We start from the raw sequence: 19,015 nt of genomic DNA, 5'->3' as shown, positions 1-19,015 counted from the left end.
CAATATTAGGGGAAAACATTGAACTACATATTTCTGATTCTCCGTGAGCTTACGTGACGTGATAGTACTGTGTCTCAAGATGCAAGCTAATTTAAAGGTGATATAAATCAAACTTTTAGGATGCAATGAAATTAGGCTCGATTCCCACTATCCGTTCAGGTCACGCTCCAGTCACAGACCGTTCAACAAAGATGGGAGTGAGTATAATATACTGATCATTCTGATTTGAACGGCAGATGTGAATACTTCCTTTTAACCATTTAGAAGGTTTTAAAAAGATGAGTGTTTCACCGCCGTTTTTATTTCGTAGCAATGAAACAACTGCTACATTGGACGCATGTGGTCTGTGTCGTAGCATGCCCATCCCGTAGTATGCCTCTCATCAGATGGGCGAGAAGAGGCACAATACTCCCCATTTAGGTGCTGGGTCAACACGAGAACACCAGAAAGTAACCCGTTGAAATATTTGCAATCGAAAAACGAGTACAATTTTTTTGTCGATGATGGGATTCGAACCCGGGACCTTCTGCATGGCAAGCAAGCGCGTTACCACTGGACTAACCGCGTTACCACTGTACTAACCGTGTATGCATAGATACCTATTCTACATAGTTGGTATTCTCGGAACGGCTGGCTTTTTCCTATCCTGTCTTCCTTCTCTCTTCGATTTCGGGACGATAAGACCATAGCAGTTACAGTTCCCTCTGTCAAACCTCTTAAAAAAAAAATCTAACATAGTTTCCATGGAAACTCAAACAACTGCGATAGCAAACAATGAATGAAAAGCAGGGTTAGAAAAACAAAGAGAAGAAGGTGTTTTAGATTTTACTGTTTATTTTCCGCGAGTGTTATCGTTATCGTAGGTAACTACAAGACAATGAAAATCTCTTGAAAATAATGGAAAGTAAAATTTTGTAGACATACCTAAATACCTCTACCTATACCTACATAGGTAAATAGATAATAAACACACACCCAAGTAGCTAATGGTTTGTTAGATATCCATACATATACGAGTATTACCATGATCCGATTTCATAACTAAAAAAAATCATGTCATAAGTTAAGTTCATATAAATTTTCCCGAATTTCTGATAAACCTATGTAGGCAGTAGGATCAGCAGCCCATCTCCACATCAGTTATGTCAACTCCAGGTTCTGCACCCACTGCCACGGTGGATTCAATGTTTTACGCTGTCGATCATTTTCACAAGAGAAACTTTGAGAAGTGTGCAGCGATCTGTACGGAACTTCTAGCCAAAAACCCTTATGATAAGGTAAGTACAAAACTGGTTCATTTACTGTTCTTAGTGTTAAAGCGCCTTAAAGGAGGACTTTGAAGGATGAGGGAAAAATTAACACCAACAATGCGAACTTGTAGATTTGTATAAGCTTAACTCATCCTTTAGGGCTGTTTGCCCCTCTTTTAAAGCTTGAGTGGGCTTTTTTGTATGTAACTACTTGTGCTAAGGAGTTGTGTGGAATTCCTCCCTACCACTTGGAACCCATAGGTACGATAAATTCACCCTGAGTTGATTCCAGGCTGCTTGGACGTTGAAGATGAGATCTCTGACTAGTCAACTCTCAGTAGATGATCTAGAAGCCGAAGAAGAAGGTATTGCTGACAGTGTTCTGGATACAAACACCATAGCTACTGCAGCCAGGCCTGGGACCTCACTCAAGACAGCTGCCAATGTCGTTGAAAACCTCTGTCGCATCCTCACCATTTTGTTCTAACAGGATTTCTTCACCTCCAGGGTGCTGAAAAAATAATAAGCAAGATTATGTAAGTTCTCACTGTTCACCCTGGCACCAACTATTAGATCCTTTGTCAAATTAATGTTAAAATATTTCAAAATTGCTTGGCTAAACAGGTATTGAGCACATGCCTTTATGTGTAACTAGCAAGCATTCTAACCACAATACTCCAAAGCAGATACACATCAAGAGTGTGAGAGATCACTTACTACCTGGGTTTAACCCCGACCAATCTAGCCATTGGATCTATAAGTGAAAAAAGAAGTGTTGCAAAACCCTAAAATAATTCCTGAATTTTCAAATGCAACATTATCATGCCTTTCATGATTCAGGAGCATTTTGCGATTATGGTCGCGGATTTGGCAATTATGTTCGCGGATTCGCGTCCCGAATCGACATTTTGGATATTTGGCAAGCCTAACTAAACCTCTTCCTCCCTCTCATCCCGATGGATAATAATACCTATGTAGGTACCTACCTACCAAAATATTCAAAATATCTCCATTAGGTACCTACTCAATAAAGTACATTTACACTTTTATTTTTATTTTATTTTTTTTGGTTCCCTCAAAATAAGCTTGCTGTTCCCTTAAAATGGGCTCGCGGTTCTTAAGGGAACCGCGGTTCCCGGTTTGTTTACCCCTGAAATATACTATACCCCATTAGGCAGCTACAGAAATAAGTTTATTCACTCTACTTTTCTTTGACTTCAAGTTATTTGATCTAGGTATCCATTTTATTTGTTTCATGATTTAGTTAGTTACTTACTTAAAGTCTTCTAATTTGAATGATCCTCCTTCACTACTAGATTCATTGCTAGCATTTGTTTTGGTCTTATCAGTTCTTTCTCTCTGAAAAATAAAAGAGAAACAAGTTGGAAAATGTATGACACAGTTGACACAACACCAAGCTTACATCCCAGAGATTAGGTTTGATAATGGTGCCAAGATCTCTACATTTGTTTTTCAAATAAGTCATTTTAGAGTCAACATTGCCAAAAAAACGAGTACAATTTTTTTGTCGATGATGGGATTCGAACCCGGGACCTTCTGCATGGCAAGCAAGCGCGTTACCACTGGACTAACCGCGTTACCACTGTACTAACCGTGTATGCATAGATACCTATTCTACATAGTTGGTATTCTCGGAACGGCTGGCTTTTTCCTATCCTGTCTTCCTTCTCTCTTCGATTTCGGGACGATAAGACCATAGCAGTTACAGTTCCCTCTGTCAAACCTCTTAAAAAAAAAATCTAACATAGTTTCCATGGAAACTCAAACAACTGCGATAGCAAACAATGAATGAAAAGCAGGGTTAGAAAAACAAAGAGAAGAAGGTGTTTTAGATTTTACTGTTTATTTTCCGCGAGTGTTATCGTTATCGTAGGTAACTACAAGACAATGAAAATCTCTTGAAAATAATGGAAAGTAAAATTTTGTAGACATACCTAAATACCTCTACCTATACCTACATAGGTAAATAGATAATAAACACACACCCAAGTAGCTAATGGTTTGTTAGATATCCATACATATACGAGTATTACCATGATCCGATTTCATAACTAAAAAAAATCATGTCATAAGTTAAGTTCATATAAATTTTCCCGAATTTCTGATAAACCTATGTAGGCAGTAGGATCAGCAGCCCATCTCCACATCAGTTATGTCAACTCCAGGTTCTGCACCCACTGCCACGGTGGATTCAATGTTTTACGCTGTCGATCATTTTCACAAGAGAAACTTTGAGAAGTGTGCAGCGATCTGTACGGAACTTCTAGCCAAAAACCCTTATGATAAGGTAAGTACAAAACTGGTTCATTTACTGTTCGTAGTGTTAAAGCGCCTTAAAGGAGGACTTTGAAGGATGAGGGAAAAATTAACACCAACAATGCAAACTTGTATGTATAAGCTTAACTCATAACTCATCCTTTAAGGCTGTTTGCCCCACTACTTGTGCTAAGGAGTTGTGTGGAATTCCTCCCTACCACTTGGAACCCATAGGTACGATAAATTCACCCTGAGTTGATTCCAGGCTGCTTGGACGTTGAAGATGAGATCTCTGACTAGTCAACTCTCAGTAGATGATCTAGAAGCCGAAGAAGAAGGTATTGCTGACAGTGTTCTGGATACAAACACCATAGCTACTGCAGCCAGGCCTGGGACCTCACTCAAGACAGCTGCTGTTACCGCCCCTGCTCTCACCTCAAGGTAATACTTCATGGTTCATGGGACTTCTGGATGATCGTGGAGTTTGAAACAGAAGGGAAGAGATGTTTGAGAGGTATTATCGGAGGTACCTACTTGTAGCAAAATAAATTATAGGTATGTATATTATATTTGCATGTGCCCTCGGGCCTCGGGTCTATAAATTCTGAGCATGATCCGTCCGAGACAAAAAAATCATTGTTTGCGATTTAGTCAATTCTTCTTCTTCTCCGCCTTGTCCCGTGTTCAGACGGTTTCGGCGTTTTTCGTCAGCCTCTCAATCAGCCCTGGGGTGATTGCTTTGGGCTGACATTTGGTTTGGGCTACACAATATTTACGAGCGGATGCCCTTCGCACTCAACCTTTGCTTTTTTTAGGGAGGGAAATTTAAGGCTGGTATCCTACCTGTTAGTCCGGACCACGCACAGTCAAGTCTACAATCTTATATTCAAAGACCATTCGTATCCTGTCTCCCAGCCAGATTTTGTCAAATAATTATCTTTATTTTATCCCATCAGACCCCGTACAGAATCAGGCCGTCCTGTGAGTGGTGTAGTACGTCCGGGTACATTAGCTAGCCGGGGCGGCACGCTAGAGCAAAGTCTGAAAACCCCGCGCACAGCTAAATCTGCACGTCCTCTTACTTCCCAAGCTGCGCGCACTATACGACTAGGCACTGCATCCATGTTGAGTCAACCTGACGGACCTTTCATTCAAGTGTCGCGCCTTAATCTGGCCAAGTATGCGCGCGACAAAACCGTCGCCAAATATCTGTTCGAGTATCTCTACCATCATGAGAATGATGTTGCCAGTGTGAGTATGCATTTGTAAGGAACTTGCTGTTTTTTGGTGTCTGTAGTAGGTACCTATGTAGATATTTTACAAATTTGAATAGCTTCTGTCTTTTAATGATACATTACATCTAGGCCACATAACATTAGGTAGGTACTGATGAGTAGTTAGTTCACTCGATATGCGACAGTCTGATCTGCTGATCTTTAATATTATTTCAATATTAGTGGATGTGCCATTAGTTCCAAATCATAGAAGCATTACATCGAAATGTGTTGAAAGCTAGAAAGTTCTTTATACATGGACCCCTTGGATAATTCGTGTTACAGGCAATGGACCTCGCCGTCGAATCAACCAAAGCCTGCGAGTTTCGCGACTGGTGGTGGAAAGTGCAACTAGGGAAATGCTACTTTAGTTTGGGTTTAATCCGTGAGGCGCAGCAGCAGTTCAACTCGGCTCTCAACCAGTTTACAGACATAGAGGCATTCATCCGTATGATCCGAGTGTATATCAGACTAGATCAACCAATCCGGATCTTTAATATTATTTCAATATTAGTGGATGTGCCATTAGTTCCAAATCATAGAAGCATTACATCGAAATGTGTTGAAAGCTAGAAAGCTCTTTATACATGGGCCCCTTGGATAATTCGTGTTACAGGCAATGGACCTTGCCGTCGAATCAACCAAAGCCTGCGAGTTTCGCGACTGGTGGTGGAAAGTGCAACTAGGGAAATGCTACTTTAGTTTGGGTTTAATCCGCGAGGCGCAGCAGCAGTTTAACTCGGCTCTCAACCAGTTTACTGATATCGAGGCATTCATCCGTATGATCAGAGTGTATATCAGACTAGATCAACCAATCCGAGCGATAGATATAGGTCGGAATGCACTCGACTGCTACCCGAATGAGGTTACCATTATGACTGAGATGGCAAGGTACGTAGATATTCTCATAATTCATAAAATTACCTATGTAAGTATTTAGGTATCCGCTCTTCTAAACATTCGAATGGGCTCATTGGGCTCCTAAGTCAGAATTTCTGGCATGACTGAAGGAAAGAACCACAGAGCTATTTCCCAGGTAGGTTGCTGCCCTATGCTTTCAGAGCATCAATTTCCAAATCCTTTAATTCCACGTTGCAAAAAGTTTCAGTTCCTCTAATCACCGATCGCTTTCTTTCAGAATCTTCGAAGGTCTGAACAACATGCCCATGTCGGTGAAATACTACAAGCTAATACTCAAGCGTGATGCTACTTGCATGGAAGCTATTGCCTGTATTGGAGTCAACCACTTCTATAATGATCAACCAGAGGTGGCGCTACTCTTCTACAGGTTCGTTCTCGAAACGGCTGGCATTCTCTCCTATCCTATCTTCCTTCTCCAGATCGATCTAACAAGGAGGTAACAACGAGATCCTGTGTGGAACGTCCGCGAAGAGAATTTTATTTGCCGAGTGCCTTTATTTATTTAAATTTCAAAGAAAATTTACGTGATACCTGAGTGAAAGAAAGTGTTAATATTTTCATAATATCTTCCCAAATTACAACATATCTGCTAACTGAGCTTTTTTGTGAAACTAACAATAATTTTTTTAAATAATTATTTTATTTGTCTTTTGTGTATTTTGACGGGTAATTTGATTTTATTTGTCAGTGAAGAAGTAGGTACCTTTCCAATTTTCCAAAACTCAAAATTGGTTCCTATTCCATAAACCATGTTGTGTTCGTCGAGATAAATAGAATGCGATTGAAAATTTACACCCCATATCGTGTTTCTAAAATTGATTCAAAGTCGGACAAATGAGTTTCGCCTAGGCCAAGTAATGACGCCCTGTCAAAGTGAAATACCAAACACTTTACCATTCATCATTGTGCAAAAATTATTCACCAAAACCGCCCAAAGTTCTTCACTTTCGGGACGATAAGACCTCAGCAGTTACAGTTCCCTCTGTCAAAGCTCTCAGAAAGAAGAAAAAAAATCACCATCCAGATCATAACCTTATTATCACCTCTCAGCTTTTGGCTTACCACTGAAGACAGAATAGAAATTAGACATCTTCAACTTTAGAGAGGTCTTGACTCTTGATGTTGATGTAGAGGGTTTTTCAATGGCCATTCGTGGTCATTGAATTCATCTTGGTTCATTTTCCATTAGTTCTTGGTTGGTCGTATAACTTTCATGTATGTTTCAGACGTCTGCTACAGATGGGCCTCTACAATGCTGAACTGTTCAACAACCTAGCACTATGCTGTTTCTATTCTCAGCAATATGACATGGTGGTCACTTGTTTTGAGCGTGCGTTGAGTTTAGCTCTCAATGAGAATGCCGCAGATGTGTGGTACAATATTTCACATGTTGCTATTGTAAGTTAAATGCTCTATCTACCTCAGTCTATAATGATCAACCAGAGGTGGCGCTACTCTTCTACAGGTTCGTTCTCGGAACGGCTGGCTTTCTCTCCTATCCTATCTTCCTTCTTGCTTCACTTTCGGGACGATAAGACCTCAGCAGTTACAGTTCCCTCTATCAAACCTCCCAGAAAGAAGAAAAAAAAAATCACCATCCAGATCATAACCTTATTATCACCTCCCAGCTTTTGACTTACCACTGAAAACGGAATAGAAATTGGACATCTTCAACTTTAGAGAGGTCTTGACCCTTGATGTTGATGTAGAGGGTTTTTCAATGGCCATTCGTGGTCATTGAATTCATCTTGGTTCATTTTCCATTAGATCTTGGTTGGTCGTATAACTTTCATGTATGTTTCAGACGTCTGCTACAGATGGGTCTATACAATGCTGAACTGTTCAACAACCTAGCACTATGCTGTTTCTATTCTCAGCAATATGACATGGTGGTCACTTGTTTTGAGCGTGCGTTGAGTTTAGCTCTCAATGAGAATGCCGCAGATGTGTGGTACAATATCTCACATGTTGCTATTGTAAGTTAAATGCTCTATCTACCTCAGTAAATGCTCTGCCTACTCAGCAGGGTAGGCATATTTAGGGCCAAATTACCATATCACGGTTACTCCACAATTTTGTACTCGTAAAAATTCCTCAAAATGAGTATGTTGAATGCATTAGTTCCTGATGAATCACTGGAGTTAAACTTGATTATTGAATGGGTGACCTTTTGGGATAACCCGTAGATTTTGTACTCATAAAAATTCCTCAAAATGAGTATGTTGAATGCATTAGTTCCTGATGAATCACTGGAGTTAAGCTGAGCATGATGATGATTGAATGGGTGACCTTTTGGAATAACCCGTACTTCTAGCGAGGCAGACAAGCCTGGTCACTGGTCATACCATCACATTGAAAAAAATTATCAAAATGAAAACTGTTTATGTAGATTACACTCTATACCTCAGTAAATGCTCTGCCTACTCAGCAAGGTAGGCATATTTAGGGCCAAATTACCATATCACGGTTACTCCACAATTTTGTACTCATAAAAATTCCTCAAAATGAGTATGTTGAATGCATTAGTTCCTGATGAATCACTGGAGTTAAGCTGAGCATGATGATTGAATGGGTGACCTTTTGGGATAACCCGTACCTCTAGCGAGGCAGACAAGCCTGGTCACAGGTCATACCATCACATTGAAAAAAATTATCAAAATGGAAACTGTTTATGTAGATTACAGAGTGTAGTCCATTCAGTTTTTCAACTCACACTTCATATCTGTTCATACAGGGTATCTCAGACACAAGACTCGCCATCCAATGTTTACACCTAGCCCTGTCTATCGATAGTTCACACGGCCTCAGTCAGAACAACTTGGCCGTCCTGGAGGCTAGGGAAGGCCACATAGAGAGAGCTTCTACCTATCTGCAAGCTGCAGCGGCCTCCTCACCCTACCTCTATGAGACTCATTACAATCAGGCTGTGATAAGTAACCTGGTTAGTGTTATACCCTAGAATACTTTGTAGGCAAAATCATTCCGGCCCTAGGATAATTTGTAGTTGATTTTGCCATAGGTCCTGCAGTGCTGTCAGCCTAGTTAGCTTAGAAGGTGTAAGGCGTCTCCCTTGTAAACAGTAGGTCGTGGGATCGCCACATATCCGTGCGGCACGAACTTAATCCTGAGCTGATAAGGTTCGTTCTTATAACGACTGGCTTTCTTCTATCCTGTTCTGCTTTCCCCCTCGATTTCAGAAGGATAAGGTACAGTTCCCTCTATCAAACCTCTTGGGGAAGAAACGAGGAAAGAATGCTACTGACGTACATGAATTTGTATGATATTTCCTCCCATCTTCTTCCAGGCAGGAGATCTACAGGACTTGTTGGACCATTGAGTGAAAGTTTAGGAGTGTGTCAAATCACCCGAAAGTATCCTTTCTACCCTGAGGCATTTCCTCCACTCTTTATCAACTCTCAAATATTTAATATCTAGGACAAAATTCCACACCTCAGCTGGGATCGAACCCGCCCACTCCTAATTACAAGGCGAACGCCTTGACCACAAGAAGTAGTACTGCAGAATCCTTGTGGTTTATTTGATGTAATGATAGAATTTTATTAATAGATGAGCCGAAATCCGTCGCCTCGCTCCGGATTTCTGCTAGTGAATCCTTAAGTCATGGCCGTTCACGTCACTCATCCATTTAGTGGTCTTGCTCGGCGTAACTTAACTAAAACGAAAAATAGCCTATAACCTTCACGGGAGTGCAAGCAATAAAAGTTGACAAAGTTTCATATAGCAATCGGATGAGCGGTTTGGCCAGGCATAAAGTTCGAACACACAAACAAACATTCATTTTTATATATCAGATATAGGTAATATATAATTAGCCAGATACCTATGCAACTATGCACAATGCAGAGATAATTTGAATATTTCATTTCACTCAAGGCTAAGTACTTACTTACCTATCTACCAGATGGCAGATTGATTTGCTGTAGGTATAGATAACTAAAAAGACCTACAGGTGTTGGAGGTTAGAGTTAACGAGAACCTATCGAATTACCTATATAGGTAGGTACATAAATAGCGGACCTAAAGTAGCTCTACTATTGTTCTTACATAGGTACCTAACTATTATAATGTAAACCTGAATAAATAATTATTACTAGAGAGGTTCAATAAGCTGTAGAAATCACTGGGGAAAAAGGCCTTTACGCGGTCCCCAAAGTTAATATCGGGTGCAAAATCTAGTGAGAAAGCCTCGTTTTGTGTGTGACATTTAATACCCTGGCCTTGGTAATAATTAGGTAGGTAGGTAGGTATACATAGGTACCTACTGACCTACTTACTTTTTAGATAGGTCAATCGTTGTAGGTAGGTACCTATGTACCTACATAGGTGGGTACTTGTCAGCAGAACAAAGACATGGTTGGAAGTAGGTCAAGAAAAGAGAAGAATCCCCTTCTACCTAGGTCAGGGGTCGGACAACATGAAATTAACTCAATTAGCTCAGGCATGGATCATTGGATCTAGAGGGAGAGAAATAGGTATCGGAATCACTGAAAGGCCCAGATTTTATAAGATACGTCTACAAAGATATCTACTACCTATTAATTTTATTCTTATCTTATACGATATTACGATAACCGATCAGACTTTATAGCTTTATACCTATCTAACTGCCTACCTATTTAGACCGTGTTTTATCGTAGGTAGGTACCTAATACGAGAAATTCTGTCGCAGCCCGCCAAAATTTTCATGCATTAATTATTTTATTTAGTATATTTACTGTTATTTCTCATTTTCGTTCATTTTTTTAGGCGGGCCTTCGCGGGCCGCAAAAATGAGCTCGCGGGCCGCATGCGGCCCGCGGGCCGCGGGTTGGACAAGCCTGATCTAGAGGGAGAGAAATAGGTATCAGAATCACTGAAAGGCCCAGATTTTATAAGATACGTCTACAAAGATATCTACTATTAATTTTATTCTAATCTTATACGATAACCGATCAGACTTTATAGCTTTATAAGTTTATACCTATCTAACTGCCTAGCTGCCTACCTATTTAGACCGTGTTTTATCCTAGGTACCTAATACGAGAAATTCAAAACAATAAAATTTGATTTCATTCTGAGCTAGGCTTCGAGGAAACCACAAGTTTTTCTTCGTGTCTACATTTTGTTCTCAATAAAGTCCATTCCTTTCATTTCTTTGCATTACACAAGTTCAATCTCTTTTCATTCACTAAGTAAGATAAAAAACTGGCAAGCAAGTAAAAGGTGATACTGGACGTCCCATTCGAAGGGGATAAGCAACAGTTATCATTCAAATTCAAAACAATAAAATTTGATTCCATTCTGAGCTTTGTATTCGAACCCTCACCCTTCCGCTTACCAGTCACGTCCTATCATGAGTAGATGGGGAAGTGATAGTACCTATCAGCTATACCTAACTTGTATTTTTTTTTTTTTTTTAAGATGAGTGTTTCACCGCCGTTTTTATTTCGTAGCAATGAAACAACTGCTACATTGGACGCATGTGGTCTGTGTCGTAGCATGCCCATCCCGTAGTATGCCTCTCATCAGATGGGCGAGAAGAGGCACAATACTCCCCATTTAGGTGCTGGGTCAACACGAGAACACCAGAAAGTAACCCGTTGAAATATTTGCAATCGAAAAAAGAGTACAAATTTTCGTCGATGATGGGATTCGAACCCGGGACCTTCTGCATGGCAAGCAAGCACGTTACCACTGGACCAACCGTGCCCCCCGCAGTACACCACTTTGACACAGGACCTCAAGTTTATTCTGAAACTTTTTTCTCTCTCTTGTTTTACCTTTCAGTCCCTGACACAGATAGCAGCTGCTAAAGTCATTGATGATGAAGTGGTAGGAAGTCGTCATTTAGAACAACCAAAATATTTCTTCCGGAGGGATTTGCTGAAGAAATTCTGGAACCATTAAGTAGAAATTTACTTCTTGTGATTAGAACCGAGATTTGTCATGAGTATCTAGGAATAGTGAGGCCTTGCCTTGGAGCATGCAAAAATTGCAAGATATTTGTGTTAGAATTCCAAACAGGTTCAAAATTTTGATTTTTGGACCCTGGTTGCACATTATGTGTTAGTGACTTGTTTGGAAATTTTAGAATGTATTGAACCTTTTGAGAACAATGAAAAAGTTGGTTGAAATTCCAGGGAAAGAACAATGTCACTTCCCCAAATAACCCCTCAATCCCTTTGAGCCTTAAGTAGTGCATATGTCCTCACAAATAATCAGAAAGAAAAAGAAGCCCAATGTGGCTAAAACTTTTCAGTTGAACATGAACATTAGAATTCCTGAAGCTACCAATGAAGCTGTGCAGAGTTTCTCTCATTTTTGGCCATTAAGTTGGACGTGCATATTCGTTTTTGAAAATGTAACTTAGATTATTACAATGAGAAAACTTTTATATTATGATCATTTTTAATGGTGTTTTACTAGTTCTCGTTTTAATGTTGCATAGTGATTGTTTGTGTAAAGTTATCTTCTCGGATTTAAGCACTATACAATCTGGTAAGTTCTTTAGGGAAGTGGGTAAAAGTAGTATTGTAAACAAAACTAAGTATTCTACCTATTATAGTTTTTAATGTTTCAAGCGTTGTTTATTTCTGAAAACAAAACGCATAGTTTATTGCCAGCTGTGTGAAGTTGGAATCATTTATTCCCTGCCTATCTAATCATTTGAAAGAATTTCTTTATTCATTGTTTCCCTATACCTACCTTATTTAATTTTTCCTTGGTTATTTTAGCAAATTATTCGGTTAATGTAACTACTTGTGCTAAGGAGTTGTGTGGAATTCCTCCCTACCACTTGGAACCCATAGGTACGATAAATTCACCCTGAGTTGATTCCAGGCTGCTTGGACGTTGAAGATGAGATCTCTGACTAGTCAACTCTCAGTAGATGATCTAGAAGCCGAAGAAGAAGGTATTGCTGACAGTGTTCTGGATACAAACACCATAGCTACTGCAGCCAGGCCTGGGACCTCACTCAAGACAGCTGCTGTTACCGCCCCTGCTCTCACCTCAAGGTAATACTTCATGGTTCATGGGACTTCTGGATGATCGTGGAGTTTGAAACAGAAGGGAAGAGATGTTTGAGAGGTATTATCGGAGGTACCTACTTGTAGCAAAATAAATTATAGGTATGTATATTATATTTGCATGTGCCCTCGGGCCTCGGGTCTATAAATTCTGAGCATGATCCGTCCGAGACAAAAAAATCATTGTTTGCGATTTAGTCAATTCTTCTTCTTCTCCGCCTTGTCCCGTGTTCAGACGGTTTCGGCGTTTTTCGTCAGCCTCTCAATCAGCCCTGGGGTGATTGCTTTGGGCTGACATTTGGTTTGGGCTACACAATATTTACGAGCGGATGCCCTTCGCACTCAACCTTTGCTTTTTTTAGGGAGGGAAATTTAAGGCTGGTATCCTACCTGTTAGTCCGGACCACGCACAGTCAAGTCTACAATCTTATATTCAAAGACCATTCGTATCCTGTCTCCCAGCCAGAGTTTGTCAAATAATTATCTTTATTGTGGTATCCTACCTGTTAGTCCGGACCACGCACAGTCAAGTCTACAATCTTATATTCAAAGACCATTCGTATCCTGTCTCCCAGCCAGATTTTGTCAAATAATTATCTTTATTTTATCCCATCAGACCCCGTACAGAATCAGGCCGTCCTGTGAGTGGTGTAGTACGTCCGGGTACATTAGCTAGCCGGGGCGGCACGCTAGAGCAAAGTCTGAAAACCCCGCGCACAGCTAAATCTGCACGCCCTCTCACTTCCCAAGCAGCGCGCACTATACGACTAGGCACTGCATCCATGTTGAGTCAACCTGACGGACCTTTCATTCAAGTGTCGCGCCTTAATCTGGCCAAGTATGCGCGCGACAAAACCGTCGCCAAATATTAGCATCTTCCGAGATATTTATGGCCGAACAACTTTCGCTGAAAAAAAAAAAAAATAATAATAATAATAATAATTAAAATAAAAAATGAATCAAGTAGAGTAAAGCATACCGTTGTTTGTACCAGGGGAAGTTTATGTATATATGTAGAGGAAATTTCTAATTAACTAGCTATGTCCAGCCTAGTTAGCAGTAGGGCGTGGGTACGATGCCCGCTCGTGGTGGATTTTATCCTGAATAGATAATGAGGTTCGTTCTCGGAACGCCTGGCTTTCTCCTATCCTGTCTTCCAGTTCCTTCTCTCTTCGCTTTTGGGACGATAAGACCTTAGCAATTACAGAAAGGAAAACAAGTGCTCGGTCAATACAAGAACATAATTTTGTAAGAGTCGATTTTTTTTCTTTCGATTTGAACCCGGTGGGTTTTTCTAACTATTTTCTGTCTTTCTGTTGAGATAGTTAGGACGTTAGGATCGACCTCCTGAAACATGGCCTGTATGCTTTCTTCCGAGTAGAAATATTCATATTATTGCTGCAGACACGTCTTATAAGTTGATACATTAATTCCAGCAGAATGTCAATCGATTAAAAACGTTTGAAAACCGGTTTGAAGATTCAGCAAAGTAGTAATGAGTAGATAGCTGCCAAATGACATTTCACGTTCATTTTACTTTTCTAGTTCGGGATCTTAAAATTACAAAGGAGTGTACAGTGAAAGGACAATAGACCAAACTATGTTTACATTGTTTTACTCAATATTGGTGGATGTGTCATTTTTACTCCCGAACTAAAACTCTCTAGTTTTGGTAGAAAAAAGTAAAAACGAACTTTCTATTTCAAAATAAGAAATACACTTTTAGTTTCAACTCGGAGTCAGAAGTAAACAATTATTTTTTAATTTGATAAATGCCCATACCTGGGTAGGGTAGTTGGCCATCATGAGAATGATGTTGCCAGTGTGAGTATGCATTTGTAAGGAACTTGCTGTTTTTTGGTGTCTGTAGTAGGTACCTATGTAGATTTTTTACCAAAGAACAAATTTGAATAGCTTCTGTCTTTTAATGATATTATAAGTTGATACATTAATTCCAGCAGAATGTCAATCGATTAAAAACGTTTGAAAACCGGTTTGAAGATTCAGCAAAGTAGTTATGAGTAGATAGCTGCCAAATGACATTTCACGTTCATTTTACTTTTCTGGTTCGGGATCTTAAAATTACAAAGGAGTGTACAGTGAAAGGACAATAGACCAAACTACCTATGTTTACATTGTTTTACTCAATATTAGTGGATGTGTCATTTTTACTCCCGAACTAAAACTCTCTAGTGTTGGTAGAAAAAGTAAAAACGAACTTTCTATTTCAAAATAAGAATTATACACTTTTAGTTTCAACTCGGAGTCAGAAGTAAACAATAAAATTATTTTTTAATTTGATAAATGCCCATACCTGGTAGGGTAGTCGGTAGGAACCTATATGATATGACGACTAAATTTCGTTTTTCTTCCATTATCCTTTAATATTTAGGTCGATTAGTCTATGAAAAAATTCAATATGAAGTCTAAACCTGGCAGTCTCAACCGAGCGGAGAGAGATCATCATTCTCTTAACAATCTATGTAATGAAAATTATTAATTACCTACCTAGGTATTTCTGTAATCACATCATCAATACAACATAGAGAACTCTTGAATTGTGAGACCACAAACTTCGCCACAAAACCGGCTGCAAAATGACAAATACCAAAAGTTTTTATCTTATTAATATCTACCTACATACACAGCTACAATAAAAGAATAAGTACCAGTTTTTAATTAATCAAATTCCGATTCCGCTCTAACCACAGTACAGTCCACAGAGTTAAATATTCATGGAGGAAGAAAATTCCTTCCTTAGCTACCTGTTCATTTCATTTCTCTTCAAACAGGTAGAATTTCTGGCATGACTGAAGGAAAGAACCACAGAGCTATTTCCCAGGTAGGTTGCTGCCCTATGCTTTCAGAGCATCAATTTCCAAACCCTTAATTCCACGTTGCAAAAAGTTTCAGTTCCTCTAATCACCGATCGCTTTCTTTCAGAATATTCGAAGGTCTGAACAACATGCCCATGTCGGTGAAATACTACAAGCTAATACTCAAGCGTGATGCTACTTGCATGGAAGCTATTGCCTGTATTGGAGTCAACCACTTCTATAATGATCAACCAGAGGTGGCGCTACTCTTCTACAGGTTCGTTCTCGAAACGGCTGGCATTCTCTCCTATCCTATCTTCCTTCTCTCTTCACTTTCGGGACGATAAGACCTCAGCAGTTACAGTTCCCTCTGTCAAAGCTCTCAGAAAGAAGAAAAAAAATCACCATCCAGATCATAACCTTATTATCACCTCCCAGCTTTTGACTTACCACTGAAAACGGAATAGAAATTGGACATCTTCAACTTTAGAGAGGTCTTGACCCTTGATGTTGATGTAGAGGGTTTTTCAATGGCCATTCGTGGTCATTGAATTCATCTTGGTTCATTTTCCATTAGTTCTTGGTTGGTCGTATAACTTTCATGTATGTTTCAGACGTCTGCTACAGATGGGCCTCTACAATGCTGAACTGTTCAACAACCTAGCACTATGCTGTTTCTATTCTCAGCAATATGACATGGTGGTCACTTGTTTTGAGCGTGCGTTGAGTTTAGCTCTCAATGAGAATGCCGCAGATGTGTGGTACAATATCTCACATGTTGCTATTGTAAGTTAAATGCTCTATCTACCTCAGTAAATGCTCTGCCTACTCAGCAAGGTAGGCATATTTAGGGCCAAATTACCATATCACGGTTACTCCACAATTTTGTACTCATAAAAATTCCTCAAAATGAGTATGTTGAATGCATTAGTTCCTGATGAATCACTGGAGTTAAACTTGATTATTGAATGGGTGACCTTTTGGGATAACCCGTACCTCTAGCGAGGCAGACAAGCCTGGTCACAGGTCATACCATCACATTGAAAAAAATTATCAAAATGGAAACTGTTTATGTAGATTACAGAGTGTAGTCCATTCAGTTTTTCAACTCACACTTCATATCTGTTCATACAGGGTATCTCAGACACAAGACTCGCCATCCAATGTTTACACCTAGCCCTGTCTATCGATAGTTCACACGGCCTCAGTCAGAACAACTTGGCCGTCCTGGAGGCTAGGGAAGGCCACATAGAGAGAGCTTCTACCTATCTGCAAGCTGCAGCGGCCTCCTCACCCTACCTCTATGAGACTCATTACAATCAGGCTGTGATAAGTAACCTGGTTAGTGTTATACCCTAGAATACTTTGTAGGCAAAATCATTCCGGCCCTAGGATAATTTGTAGTTGATTTTGCCATAGGTCCTGCAGTGCTGTCAGCCTAGTTAGCTTAGAAGGTGTAAGGCGTCTCCCTTGTAAACAGTAGGTCGTGGGATCGCCACATATCCGTGCGGCACGAACTTAATCCTGAGCTGATAAGGTTCGTTCTTATAACGACTGGCTTTCTTCTATCCTGTTCTGCTTTCCCCCTCGATTTCAGAAGGATAAGGTACAGTTCCCTCTATCAAACCTCTTGGGGAAGAAACGAGGAAAGAATGCTACTGACGTACATGAATCTGTATGATATTTCTTCTCATTTTCTTCCAGGCAGGAGATCTACAGGAAAGTTACAATATAGTGAAGAAATCCTTGGACCTTCATCCTGGCCATTCTTATTCCTGGGATATCCTGAGGAAACTCGAGCAATACTTCAGCTACTTGTAGAAGTGTAAAAGGAAAAAGAAGTTACCAAAATGTGAGCTGTCAGCTTGGTGTGGAAATCCAGCCGGTTAGTAACTACCCTACGTATTGAATAAGCAGATGGCTAGGTCCGAAGGTTAATCCATAGAGATGACCAAGTTGAGCTGAGATCCTATCGAGAGACGACGATAGCTGAGCGACGGAGACAACCATCCCAGGGAGGTGGTAATATTCCTACAACTCCTCACTCCTCATTGATGAGACGGACGGATCTGGGGATGCATAGGTATTGAGGAGACCCCTGCTGCTACAACACAACAACCAGGTTGAGTTGGGCACAGAATTCCGTGGTTGTTGGAAAAAGATCCTGCATTATCACGCTAAGGTACTTTTTACCGGTAATCCAGTTGGTTCTGCGTTCTACCCAGGTTTGGTCTGTGGAAATTGAAACGAATATTAGATCAGAGGAAGAATATGAGCAAGATCAATGAACTAGGGATCTGAGTCATCTGAGAGGACAAAAGTACAAAGTGTTATTAAAATTCCTGTCTTCCTTCTCTCTTCGATTTCGGGACGATAAGACCATAGCAGTTATACAGTTCCCTCTGTCAAACCTCTTAAAAAAAAAAAATCTGTCAGCCTAGTTAGCTTAGAAGGTGTAAGGCGTCTCCCTTGTAAACACTAGGTCGTGGGATCGCCACATATCCGTCCGGCACGAACTTTATCCTGAGCTGATAAGGTTCGTTCTCATAACGACTGACTTTCTTCTATCCTGTTCTGCTTTCCTCCACGATTTCAGAAGGATAAGTTACAGTTCCCTCTATGAAACCTCTTGGGAAGAAACGAGGAAAGAATGCTACTGACGTACATGAATCTGTATGATATTTCTTCTCATTTTCTTCCAGGCAGGAGATCTACAGGAAGTCAGCCTAGTTAGCTTAGAAGGTGTAAGGCGTCTCCCTTGTAAACACTAGGTCGTGGGATCGCCACATATCCGTCCGGCACGAACTTAATCCTGAGCTGATAAGGTTCGTTCTTATAACGACTGACTTTCTTCTATCCTGTTCTGCTTTCCTCCTCGATTTCAGAAGGATAAGTTACAGTTCCCTCTATCAAACCTCTTGGGGAAGAAACGAGGAAAGAATGCTACTAACGTACATGAATTTGTATGATATTTCTTCCCATCTTCTTCCAGGCAGGAGATCTACAGGACAGTTACAATATAGTGAAGAAATCCCTGGACCTTCATCCTGGCCATTCTTATTCCTGGGATATCCTGAGGAAACTCGAGCAATACTTCAGCTACTTGTAGAAGTGTAAAAGGAAAAAGAAGTTACCAAAATGTGAGCTGTCAGCTTGGTGTGGAAATCCAGCCGGTTAGTAACTACCCTACGTATTGAATAAGCAGATGGCTAGGTCCGAAGGTTAATCCATAGAGATGACCAAGTTGAGCTGAGATCCACTTGTAGAAGTGTAAAAGGAAAAAGAAGTTACCAAAATGTGAGCTGTCAGCTTGGTGTGGAAATCCAGCCGGTTAGTAACTACCCTATGTATTGAATCAGCAGATGGCTAGGTCCGAAGGTTAATCCATAGAGATGACCAGGTTGAGCTGAGATCTTATCGAGAGACGACGATAGCTGAGCGACGGAGAC

The 19,015-nt window shown here is 40.3% G+C and overlaps 2 protein-coding genes across 2 annotated transcripts; both read left to right on the top strand.

Annotated features, from left to right (window-relative positions):
- Positions 1-995: 995 nt before the first annotated feature.
- Positions 996-1,737, top strand: LOC113465530 (tetratricopeptide repeat protein 8-like). The gene is made up of 2 exons (XM_026820110.1): positions 996-1,277; positions 1,543-1,737. Exons 1-2 carry the CDS (start codon positions 1,143-1,145, stop codon positions 1,735-1,737), a joined length of 330 nt encoding a protein of 109 aa, XP_026675911.1. The 5' UTR covers positions 996-1,142.
- Positions 1,738-3,276: 1,539 nt separating this feature from the next.
- Positions 3,277-17,876, top strand: LOC103524857 (tetratricopeptide repeat protein 8-like). The gene is made up of 8 exons (XM_026820138.1): positions 3,277-3,558; positions 3,793-3,968; positions 4,484-4,778; positions 5,418-5,692; positions 15,694-15,843; positions 16,181-16,352; positions 16,701-16,907; positions 17,271-17,876. The coding sequence occupies exons 1-8, from the start codon at positions 3,424-3,426 to the stop codon at positions 17,385-17,387; spliced, it is 1,527 nt and encodes a 508-aa protein (XP_026675939.1). The 5' UTR covers positions 3,277-3,423; the 3' UTR covers positions 17,388-17,876.
- The last annotated feature ends 1,139 nt before the right edge of the window (positions 17,877-19,015 follow it).

The sequence above is a fragment of the Diaphorina citri genome, unplaced genomic scaffold (assembly GCF_000475195.1).
Source record: "Diaphorina citri unplaced genomic scaffold, Diaci psyllid genome assembly version 1.1 scaffold123, whole genome shotgun sequence".
In the NCBI taxonomy this organism is placed as follows: Eukaryota; Metazoa; Arthropoda; class Insecta; order Hemiptera; family Psyllidae; genus Diaphorina; species Diaphorina citri.
The sequence above is the reverse complement of the archived record's forward strand: the minus strand, read 5'-3'. Positions and strand labels throughout refer to the sequence as shown.

What these genes read in the sequence shown, in the direction of transcription:
- LOC113465530 (XM_026820110.1), top strand. Translation starts at nt 1,143, where the DNA reads ATGTCAACTCCAGGTTCTGCACCCACTGCCACGGTGGATTCAATGTTT. An exon ending in CCAAAAACCCTTATGATAAG is followed by an intron (nt 1,278 to 1,542) that starts GTAAGTACAAAA and finishes AGTTGATTCCAG; the next exon opens with GCTGCTTGGACGTTGAAGAT.
- LOC103524857 (XM_026820138.1), top strand. Translation starts at nt 3,424, where the DNA reads ATGTCAACTCCAGGTTCTGCACCCACTGCCACGGTGGATTCAATGTTT. An exon ending in CCAAAAACCCTTATGATAAG is followed by an intron (nt 3,559 to 3,792) that starts GTAAGTACAAAA and finishes AGTTGATTCCAG; the next exon opens with GCTGCTTGGACGTTGAAGAT. An exon ending in GCCCCTGCTCTCACCTCAAG is followed by an intron (nt 3,969 to 4,483) that starts GTAATACTTCAT and finishes TTATCCCATCAG; the next exon opens with ACCCCGTACAGAATCAGGCC.